Raw genomic sequence first — 12,216 nt, 5'->3', positions numbered from 1 at the left:
GTCAGGGACAGTTTCAGAAATGAGTTTGCTCCTTACCAAAATGTGACAGTCGATGAAGCGATGGTACCATTCAAGGGCCGTTTAGGCTTCAAACAGTATATGAGGGACAAACCTGTGAAGTTTGGTATCAAGCTGTGGGTACTTGCTGATGCCAAGACAGCATACTGCTACAATATGGAGGTGTACACAGGAAAACACGGACAGCAAGTGAACAAACTGATGGGGCTCAGTGCTTGTGTTGTGATTGGTCTGACCAAACCAATTCATGACTTTGGCCACGTTGTCTTCACAGACAATTTTTACACCTCACCTGTGCTGGCAAAGTACCTGTTGGGCAAGGGGACGTACCTGTGCGGCACAATTCGACCCAACCGTCTTGGTTACCCAAGTGATCTGGTCAAGACCAAGGCAGAAATACGTCAGATTCCCCGTGGCACTTCTGAATGGCGACAGTGTGGTGACATGATAGCAACATCATGGAAAGACAACAGAATGGTGTACTACCTTTCCACAGCACACCCACCTCATGACAACTCAGGTGCCACTGCCAGACAACGCCAGAAAGACGGGACTGTCGCGGAGTTTCCTTGCCCCCCATCAGTGGCTGCCTACGCCGTCAACATGTATGGTGTGGACAGACTGGACCAGAACACCCGTCAAAACAAGTCAAAGAAGTCCATGAAGTGGTATCGACGGGTGGAAACAAAGCTGATGGAGACAGCAATATACAACGCTTTTGTCATTGAGGGGGAGGTAACAGACCACAGACCTCAGAGACAAAGCAAGCGAGACCTGCTCTCCTTCAAGCTGGACCTGGCCCACCAACTCATTGGCAATTATTTTGTCGAAAAATCCCATCCTGGCTGACCCAGAACGGAAACCAGTGCAGCAGACCCCCGCCTTGACCGCACAGATCACTGGCCTGTTCGTGGAGAAGGTGACAACCATACCTGTGTGGTGTGCACAGCACGACACAACAAATACAACCACACACACCCTGGTGTCAGCTATGCCAACAACCTTTTCAAAAAATGAAAGACAAGAATCAAAGGTGAAAAGTGTGCTGTGTATTTATGCAGCAACCAGCGCGACTGCTTCAAGGTGTACCACACGCGTGTCACCTTTGTGTGACATGTGACATGGTGATTGTGACAATGACACATGTATATAGAGAACGTTTTGTTTGTGAATAGTGTATGTGCATAGAACTGTGTAAATAATGCTCTGATTCTGGCTCATTAGCTGCTTATGTAGTGAAAGACATCCTCTTCTAGACAGTAAACAAACTTCAAATCAATGATCTAGTAGGGACAACTGCAGTGACAATTGTGACAGTTTTCTGTGGATATGACCAGCAGTGTGGCACTGGGATACATGTGAGGCATACTCTGTGAGTACCTGCATGATGTGAACACTGTGCAAGCAAAACACTGTCCTGCGTATGGTACGTACTTGCATGCGTTGTGTTTTACCCTAAACTCACCTGTTTTACACCTGAGTGTCACCAGAGATGTCACTGTATAGAATCAACACGGTCACAGACACCTTCTCACATCAATTCTGTACACAACGGTATATAACAATCTTAGTATACTGTTATGAACCGCGTTGCCGTAAGTCTCCGAAATAAGTACCCCGCTTCGTACTCTCTTTCTCTTCTCTAAATCCAGGAATGAAGGGTATACATGCGTAAAAGGAATCTAGGAACAAGGGGAAGTAATGGTTCATAGAAAACTAGGAATGAAAGAGTTAAAAGAAATGCTGAGATTTTCATTGGTTAAACATCAATTATTCAATGATCCCAAGTCCTACCTACCAATTTTGTCATTTTCATGGGATTCTGTCTTGTTTGTTGGTCTTTAGATTTTCTGTACTGTAAAACACTTCAAAATAAACGAAAGCTTAAAGATGTAAACCTAATTCTCAAGAAGATGGTTGATACTGCACATAGCAAGGTTAAAATGTTATAGCATAAACAAAAATTGTCTTTCATTTAAAAAAAAAAATTATATAAATTGTTAAGAACTGATAGTACACAAACTATACACCACTGAAGTGAAATTTGTGAGTCAACCCAACATACTGTTGTCTTCAAAGTGTGTTCTTCTTCAATGTCTCCCATGTCAATGTCCACCATCCAACTCCAGAGAAGAGATAATCCTTGATAACCCAGGAACAGACGGAGACAGTTGATTTCTGTCGTCTCCTGTGAACATCACCATGTCACGTAAAAGCGTTAAGCTTTTTTTTGTTTGTTTCCCTTCCATTCATACAGACAATGTTCAATTTTCTGTTTAAGATGCATGCAACAGAAGCCTGTTACGACGTTCTAGAAAGTAGCTGGGGAGGGAGGAGGGGGGGGGTGTGGGGGGGGGACGGGGGGGTGGGGTGGGGGGGGCAGAGGGGGGAATCATTCAGCAGCACACTAATGAAGAACAGATTAAATGATGGATGGAAACTTTTGATTTCCACACAATCAAATGTATTGACAATAAGAAATATTTGCATGAGATGAATCCACTGTGAATTTTAGAATGCAATGTTTTATTCAGTTCAGTGCAGTATCTTCTAGAGTTAAAATCTTTTTAAAAATCATACATAAACTGAATCACTCTCCATATTCTTTTTATTTTCCCAAATACATCACTTAATGTCACAAGAAAAACTTTTGACTGCAAACAGATTTTTCCAGCACTCCTTCTTTCACTGGTTTTGTCTGCAATCTCTCTCCAAATACAAATAAATTGCTTTTTTCTATAATACACAAAAGCATTTTTTATAGAAACTGAAAAAGACTTATCATGGATTTGAGAATGAACACATGTTCAGATGTTGATCATGAAAGATGAAACCCTACCAGATTGTGTGTGTGTGTGTGTGTGTGTGTGTGTTATATCAATACCTTAATATTTCACAACAAACACAGACATACACACACAATGGTCAGTCATATCTGGGTAGAAACAGAGAGAAGAAAAGCAAATTAACCACAAGCAGACTCTCCATTTCAAAGAAGAAAACAGGTTTCTGAAAGTCAGCAGTGAAGAATAAGGTCCTAAACTAGAAGGGATTACTTCCTATGATATCTACCATGATAACTTGAAACTGTGGCCAGAAACAGCACAAGAATGCACTTATTTCTCCGAGTACAGTAATTATCAGTCTTTAATGTGTTCCTGAATACAAGGCGCAACTCCAAGATTTTACAAAAAAAAAGAAGAAAAAAATGTTAGAATAAGGTGCACATGAGTATTTCGCACAGTCAAATTACGTCTGAACTAGTGAAACTCAAAAGTAACTTCAGAACTACGCTGAAAAAAACTAAGTCACCAACTTTCAACATCTGTAATGTTAGTAATAATATAAAACAAAGAAAAGAAACATGAAAATAGAATTCCTCACTGAAAAATCAGATGAGAAAGCTGAGAAATCTGAACTCACACAGTCTGATAAAAACATTTTTAAAAAGTTAACAAGCCTCTTCAGACATGCTGCCATTCAAGGTGAAGGCTGCAGCACTACTTTTCAGTTCCACTGTATGTCAACAGCTTTCTTGTTTATTATTTGCCTCCAGTGTTTTACTGAACTTCAAGATTGATCATCTTCAGTTTAAACAAAAATTCATAGGATACACACTTTTGTTTTCACCATTATACCAACTGGTCACAAGCAGCTCTATGTGTTGACAAATGAAAAAAAAATCAGCTGTAAGCTCTGTGAATGACTGACTTCAAGATTCGGGAAATTTTTGTTTATTTGTGTATGGTGACCTCTGACCACTTTTCAACTAATTTCCTAACAAAACAAATATAACCCATTTTTCCCCCTTTATAAATATTGTTTTGGAGCTTGTGCTGTTTAGTGATAAATGCTATAAAATGCCTACTTGTTCTGTTAATCATTTATCCATGAATCTGGTGCATTCATGTGTAAAGCGCTGGGGTCAAGATCAACAGGAAAAAACATGTTGCCTCATTAGTCCAAAATTACAGAAAATGTTAAATCTATAAAGTGTTACAGGCCATTATATCATATCAAGTATGCTTAAAGAGCAGCTTTCAATGTGATCTGTTAATTCTTTGTATACATTTCAGCATTACCAGCTTCAAATGACAAGTAACTAGTATTCAAAGACAGTATATGGAAAAATATTACTGATTTTGTTTCGGGGCTTTTTTTAAACAACAGACAAATATGACGCTGCCCTAACTAAAGTAAGTGAAACAGTTAATTTCACATACTTAGAAAAAAAATTTTCAACTTATATGAAGATTACATTATTCTTAACACTGCATATTTGTATACAATATTTTGTGAAGGAAAACAATATTTAAAAAATTAACGGACAAGAGTTCACTTTCAAAATAGAATTTCTCAGCCAAGTTCTGATTTTCTCACAAAGAGAACCTATTTTCTACTGACAATGAAAAACCCAAAGGCAATTTGACAGTGTTGTTTCTGACTGATCCCTAAGGATTGATTGACGACTTCTCTCACAGACTACCCTCTCAGCATCAGCTCCAGCATTTCAACTTCTATGTTGGAAACTTCACTGAATGAATTACATGTATCAATACATGCTCCAACATTATAAGAAATGTCAGGGAAGGAAACTGAACTGTTTTAAAGTTCTCAAATAATATCAACTTCTGTCGTTATCAGATCATGGTTGAGCCTATGAATCTTTTCCATATTTGCCAGTATTCTTTTTCTGATTCATGTTCATTCTTTCGCATACACAGATTTTTGTCCACTACCATGTCGACTTCATTCAATGATCCAAAGTTAATGTGTGTGGCAACAGTCTTTTTTCAAAATGTTGATATAGAGGTGTCACAGCAGAAACACGATCATGACGCTAAAGGCAGATGAAACAGCATATCCAAAATGCAGTACCCTTGATAGCACATCAGCGCGGGCGAAGCCTGTCTGCCTGTCTTCCTGACCTGGCGTCTGTCTGCTCTGCCTTCTGTCTCTCTGTCTGTCCTTTGATCTGAGAGGGTAGGTAATGCTGGCTCTTGACGGCAGCGAGAGGAGATTCCTTTGTCTTGTCACTCTTCTCCCTCGTCAATAATCTGGTAGTGTCAGAAACAGGGCTGAGAAATTCTATTTTGTTTGCTCGGCAGATTTCTCTCCCTACTTTTTTTTCTCTTTTATTTGATCTATTTACTTTTTGTCTTACTTGACACAACTTTCATTATCAACAAACAAAACTGGAAAAATGTTACCTGATGAAAAAGAAAAAAGTTTCTACCCGATACAAGAAAAGTAAAGAAAATATATCTAATGCACAGTCTGTTGTTATAATTCTAACAGCAAGTACCAAATTCAATACTAAGCATTCTTAGCCACCTCAAATCAAAGTCTGAAAGTTGGAAGTAGAAGAAAGAAAAAAATTTGATTAGAGGAGGCATAAAAAGGTCTTTCATTCTGGTTGAGAACTCAGTTCTAAATGATCTTGTAGCCTTTTTTAAGAAAACTGTTATTTCTAAGAGACTGGATATCATAATCACACACGCACCCAGAAAGTCAATACTCAAGCTGGAAGCAAATGGACAGACAGTAATATCACACACACTCCCTCACCAAACTATACAGAACTACAGACAGCAAATAATGAACTCAATTGTGCACAATGTAACAGAACAGATATACCCACCCATGCACCCAGACACACCAACTAACACAGACATACAACCTAATTTGAATTACTACTACTCTGGATTTTTTTTTCTTCAGACTGGGCCAAGAAATGGGTGTGCCAGTCTGGCTGTCAACAAAAAATACTTAAGAAACTCACAGGGATATAACAAAGTGATAAGCTGAAAATCTTGGACCTAATTTTACATCCAAACTTTAATATCCTGTCAACATGAACAAAACCCTTGTCATGCACACTAATTCACTACCTTCCTATGTTGTTTTGTTGTTGTTGTTGTTTTTAATAATCTGATAATTATTTGGCACAAGTTACAGACTTGTTCAGATGTGTAAGCACAATTCACAGAAACATCTATTTTGAAGAATCATATTTCAAATAATATAACACCACCAGAGTATACTCACACTTGTACTGGTCACAGAACATCAATTCTAGTTACTTCCAAGACCTCATTTCCATAACTTCAGACACAGAAAGTGTCTTTGAAAATATCATTGGAAGACAAACATACCAAGAGACTACCCATGCCACAAAACTAAGTATAACCCACAAGACAAAGTAATGAAATTAATAACTATGTAGCGAAAGCAGAAGTATGGAGAGGAAGAAATTGTACAAAAGTAAAAACATACACAGAGTCATCTAATACATGCAGTGCGTAAACGACCAATCTTATGCACTGCTATTTCTTTCAATAATCATTCTTAAAATTCACACTTCAAGGTTAAGCACCCACAAAAAAAAAATTCTTAAAGATGGAACTATTCAAATTACAAGTTGTATGTCCCTACGCCAGAGAAGCATCCTGGTTTTGAGAACTATATTCACCTCAAAAGACTGAAGCATTAATGATATATACTTTTCTTCCACAGTAAGGTTTACCACAAAACAACACAATGTTTCTTTTCTTGATTTGTCTTCGCTTTGTAATGTCTCCCACTTTCTCCTTTCATTACCGTTAAGTGAGAAACAAGAATGAGTCAGGACATAAGTATCTGACTCACAAACCTTAATTGGTCCTGTTTCATGAGACTACAGTTGTTTTATTTTTCTCCACCACCATTCCCCACAGCAAGTTTTTGTCTGTTCCCTGCTCATCTTAGCTCTTTCATCAATCTTTTCATCTGGTTATTTTGTTTACACTAATTACAGCATCTCATCGTTTTCCTCTGTGAATTTCTTGAAGAAATCATGTAAATTTGTTGTCGTTGGTTTTTGTCATGTTTGCTTAATTTGTGTTTCCCTATTTTCATGTTTGCTGTTGGAAATCTGTATGTGCTTTCACATTTTTTTTCTTTTCTTGCAGGCCCTGTGGGCTTTTTAAAAGTAAACTCTTTTCTTCTTTTTGTCTTCTTGATTCCAGTTTGCAATAAAAGCATTTCTTCTTCTTGTCTCCATACAATTTACATCCAAGGCAGTTAAACCTAACTTGACAAAAAAACAAAACAAAAAAAACAGTATAGCACATAAAACAACAAAATGATAGTAACAATTTAAACATTAACACATATATGTATATCAACAACACCAACAAACAACAATAAGTTTTGAACTAGACATTAACAAACAAAAAAAAACACCTTTGCTCCTTTGAATGATGGCATGTAAACCTTGAAAGGCTCACATCCATCTCTCAGAATTCCCAAAATATCCAGAGACAGAAAAGAAAAAAAAAAGGAAAGTTTAACTAGCCAGTGTCATGTTTCTCCATAACAACAGTAAAACAAAAGCTGCAAAGGTGATGATGATGAAGTAGTCAAAAGAGAGAAATGGCAGAGACACATGACTACAATACAAACCTGCATGATTTTGAGAAGAGTCATGCGATGCTCTGCCTTCTCTGCACGAACCATAAGTCGGCAGAGCTCAAGTACTTGACCCTTATTCTTCATGCCATCTTTCCAGCTGGTCACATAATGCATGTCTTCATCCAGCTGAAACAAATCAACACATTCTGAGATAAAGTTGTTGTTTTGGTTCTTCTGTGCTGCTCATGCCATACTATATGGTCAGGCAGAGTGTAATAACAATGTCTGTTGTCCTCCACAGTGAATCCATTCATGAACCGAAGTGGGGTAACTTTGAAGGATGTGTTCCTGAACCAGGGCCACATGGGCAGTCATCTAAGTGGGCAATATTCAGTCTGAAGAGGTGCAATTCACAACAGGAACAAGCAAAAACAACTCTGCAGCCTGACAATGATGACCTGTTGCTTTCATTTAAGTTGTGTTATGCTGTAACCTTGTGCGCCAACATTTAGGCAACTTTTCAAAGCTAAGTGAAAGCTGCTCCATATGGATGTTTTTATCACCGCATAGGAGACCAGGTGAGCTAGGTGACCCAGCTTGCTGCCCTATTCCAACAGTCTGTTTGAAACCTTGTTGCCATACACCCACAGAGTGTTGAAATACATTTCAAGACCAGATTCATTCTGGAGCTCAACTTGTGCAGCACCTTCTGTTGTCCTACAGTATCTGACTGGAGTTACTGCAGCTCTGCATGCTCTGAAGCAGAGACCTTCAGACTGTCAGGATCACTGGGGCCAGTTATGTGCACCACAGCTCAGTATACTGATCTGCTGCCATCTGAAAAACACTTGAGGATTCCACCTTTCTATATAAACAGGGGCCACAAGTCTGCAGGATATTTTTATCTAGGGTCTCATGGGTCAGCGGCATCAGTTCACCTTGTTCTTCTCTGTTGTCAACTCCAGGCAAATCTGGGGCAATGTTCAGTTCATGATAACCTATTCCTCATTGTCTTATAGCTGTTCTTTCTTTTGGGGATTCCTGGCAAAGTTTTTAATGTGCTGTTTCTTTCTGGTGTGGTCAATACTCTACCTCAATAATCTGTTCTCTGAGTGTTTATTGAATTTCACATACACTAAGTTTGAGGGCAGTCTTTCAAGCTTTCAACTCTGCCAGAACACTTTTGATGCTGTCTTTCTACTACTGGGTGAAGTCCTGCTGGGTTTTTTTTTCCATTACAATCAATTAAGAGTGAGATTATGTTTCCTCTAATGGTCTTGAGGGCAGTGATACTGCGACTGTGGACATGCTTTTCTAGCTGGCTCTGATGATTCAGATGGTACGGTCCTGAACTTTGCTCAGTCTGATTGTGTTGAGTCTTTCCAGATGCAGATCCATGAAGTGGATGCATATTCCAGGTGAGATTTTCATGGACTGAAATGTATCCATCTGTTTGTGTAGAAAACCATTCCTTTCTTGCCCATGAAGCCAGGCAAATGACACTTATCTGCTGAATTTTGTTTTGTTTTGGAAGACTATTAGTATCAATCAAACTGTTTTATATTCTATCCATGAAAAAATTGTGGATGAACTCTCATACTACTCATCCGAACTACAACCCCACTCCTCTCCTTTCAACGCACAAGCATAGCCAAGCTCATGCAGTTGCACTCCCAATCCACAAAGAAATATCTATCAGATTACATCACTGAGGAGACCATATGATGTTAAATCATTATGGTGGTGTGCCTCCTACCTCACAGTCAAATCAAAACTGATGCAGCATCTGCTCTGGAGTGGAGACTGCCACTGTGTACCTTTATTAAGTAAGCCCCAATGAATTCCACAACACCATAGCTTGGAACAAACTCATCAAAGACATAAAAGAGGAGTGCAAATCAAAACTGAGGCCATTACTAAAGCAGGGCATCAAAGCAACAGAACATGAGACCATTTTTCTTTATTTACAGTGAATGACAAAGATGAGGACGACAACAATGATGCTATGGAGATCTATTTTGCATTTGGTAAAAAACCACGTGACAGGGCTGTACTTTGGTCTTCCTTTCAAAGTTTCATTACATCTCCGCATGAATCAGATCAGAGTGGCATAGAAATCTGCACCGCTTGTCAAAAAGTTTTAGAAACACAACTATGTAGATAATGTCACCCAACTGCGTGGTCCTGTCATCATATTTGAGGTCAGCTTTGAACGGAAGCTGACCAAGGCAAAAAAATACATAAACAACTATTACCACAGCAACCAATTATCATAAAATTCACATTATTAACACCACCATCAATGATGAGTCTTGTCAACATGCAGTACAGTATGTCTATGAACATCACAAAGAATACAGACTGAAAAGAGAGTACAAAAAGCAGGTCTAAGTTACCAAGAATTATGGTTGACCATGATGACTGGAAGGAACATTCACTCTCTATGGGGTATTTTACATATCAATGACAGAGAAAACAGCCCCACATCCTGAACCTCAACCCAAACCGCCTTTTTTTTTCTTCTTTTTTTCTTTAAAGAAAAAGAAAACCAAGGCGAGAAGTTCAAAACTAAAATGAGATTCCTGGAAAATTCAAAGCAGAAATTGCAGAACAATGACATCAACAATACACGCACCCTTACTTCGGCAGTGTTGTCAGCAAAGACGGGGGGACGGACGAAGACATCAAGAGCCGTATCAACAAAGCAAGACACGCCTTCAACACCCTTCGACCAATCTGGAGATCGACAGCCCTCTCAATCCGCAACAAGATCCGGATTTTTAACACCAACGTGAAGTCGGTTCTACTCTATGGCTCAGAGACGTGGAGAGTGACAAAGACCAGCACCCACAAGCTTCAGACATTCACCAACAGATGTCTAAGAAACATCCTGAACATCAGATGGCCAGAGGTTGTCTCCAATGAAGAACTTTGGAACATGACAAAACAGGCCCCACTGGAGATGTAAATCAAGAAATGGAAATGGGGATGGATAGGCCATACACTACGCAAGCCTGCAACAAACATCACAAGACAGGCTCTTGATTGGAACCCACAGGGGAAAAGGAAAGTTGGCCGTCCGAAGCAGACCTGGCGGAGAAGCATTGAGGCAGAGACAAGGGTGGCCGGAATGACGTGGACCGAACTGAAGAGGACCAGCCAGAGCCGGGTGCATTGGAGGAGTGTTGTTGCGGCCCTATGTTCCCCACAGAATCAAGAGGAATAAGTCACCCACACACACACACACAGACACACACAGATAGACAGACACAGAATGTTTGAAACAGAATGATTATACATGCTTACTTTCTCGACATCTGTAGGCCAAATAAGTACAAACCTTAAAATTCACAACAAACAAGCATGGACATACAAAGTCTTGAGGATTGCAATACCACAGTTTTGATCAGTTTGAACATAAGTGTACTCACCATTTCATCTTCAAACACTTTGCGACGCTCCACCGTTTTGTCTTTCTTCTTCTTTACAACAGGCATGTTCTTCTGGCCACCAATAAAACCCCGACAATTGTCTGCCCCACAATAGCATTTCTGGGGCTCTCTGAAAAATTAAAATAGCATTGAAGAAAATTATTACATCTTCACCAAATGACAATGGTAAAAATGTTTTACATTTGTGTCAGAAAAAGTACTAAAAGTACGTATTAATATGAAAGTGTCTGAATGTTATTCCCAAGGCTCAAAATGAGAGATACAAAATTTAGTTTCTTTCTTACGATTAAAGAAAAGATTTTTTAAATTTTTTTATTGAATGCCAGTAGCTGAGTAATATTCCTTTAAATCAAACTAACAGCTACTGAGTTTGGCCACAAAATGGTAATCTTCAGTTCCTGTATCACAAACTGGAGACTGTAACAACTGATTCATCTGTCATGTTTGATTTAACCATACATGTCAGGAATTTCATAAAATAACCCCAACCTCAAATCACAAAATCAAAACTGGATAATCTCTAACCATCAGATGACTTTTCCTACTGTCAAATTACTGTTGAAGATCAAATCGATCTGAGTAACATAAAAGTCAATATCCCAAATGATTTTCAATGAAAACTTGCATTCAGGTATTGCATCACATACTGCAAAATGATAGCTTTAAACTATCACCAAACCAAAACTGACTTACCCATAAAATTCAAACTGGTAGTCAAAGGTGAGTTCATCGCCAGTATTTATGGGCTTCTTGGTGAAAAAGCCAACCCGCAGTTCACCATTCACTGTCCACTAAATATCAAAACAAAAAATCAACAAAATTATACAAAGATGAGAAATCAAGGATTTGCAGTGGGACAGTGTGCATAGTGACAGAAATATAATGGACATGATTGTCAGACTTGTAATCAACCAGATTTTTAACTGCCATTTTTTTTTTTTTTTCAGTAACAATATGCCATTTCTCAACAACCACCTTTGTTTCAACAATCTCATCCACCCATTTCAGTCTGCCTATCGCACTGACCACAGCACCGCAACCACTCTCCTCCACATCCTGAATAATCTACTGATAGCATCCGACTCCGGAAAAATTTCCCTTCTCACTCTTCTCGACTTGTCAGCCGCCTTTGACACGATAGACCATTCAATCATTCTTTCCAGTCTTCATTTTACATTTTGTATCAACAGCACTGTTCTAAACTGGTTCAAATCTTATCTCACTGATCGATTCCAGTCTGTCATTGTTGATCGTGTCCAATCTGAACCCATTAAAATCGAACATGGAGTCCCACAGGGATCTGTTCAGGCCCAGTGCTCTTCACACTGTACACTGCTCCTCTCGCTGAAATTAT

The 12,216-nt window shown here is 39.0% G+C and overlaps 1 protein-coding gene across 7 annotated transcripts in view; it reads right to left on the bottom strand.

The window, feature by feature from the left end:
* LOC143288544 (uncharacterized) overlaps positions 1–12,216 on the bottom strand; it is a 59,196-nt gene that overhangs the window by 22,208 nt on the left and 24,772 nt on the right. For 6 of the 7 annotated variants that reach the window (XR_013056117.1, XM_076597140.1, XM_076597157.1 and 3 more), the window contains exons 10-13: positions 11,556–11,653; positions 10,842–10,971; positions 7,462–7,596; positions 2,084–2,206 (exon numbers count right to left, since the gene is read on the bottom strand). Coding sequence is in view for 6 of the 7 variants with exons in the window: in XM_076597140.1 (XP_076453255.1) it covers positions 2,084–2,206; positions 7,462–7,596; positions 10,842–10,971; positions 11,556–11,653 (486 nt within the window). In the remaining variant the exon portion in view is untranslated. Of the gene's footprint in view, positions 1–2,083; positions 2,207–4,901; positions 5,076–7,461; positions 7,597–10,841; positions 10,972–11,555; positions 11,654–12,216 lie in introns of those variants that run through there. The other variant, XM_076597189.1, reaches the window with a different exon arrangement.

This window comes from Babylonia areolata, chromosome 1 (assembly GCF_041734735.1).
Source record: "Babylonia areolata isolate BAREFJ2019XMU chromosome 1, ASM4173473v1, whole genome shotgun sequence".
NCBI classification, from domain to species: Eukaryota; Metazoa; Mollusca; class Gastropoda; order Neogastropoda; family Buccinidae; genus Babylonia; species Babylonia areolata.
The sequence above is the reverse complement of the archived record's forward strand: the minus strand, read 5'-3'. Positions and strand labels throughout refer to the sequence as shown.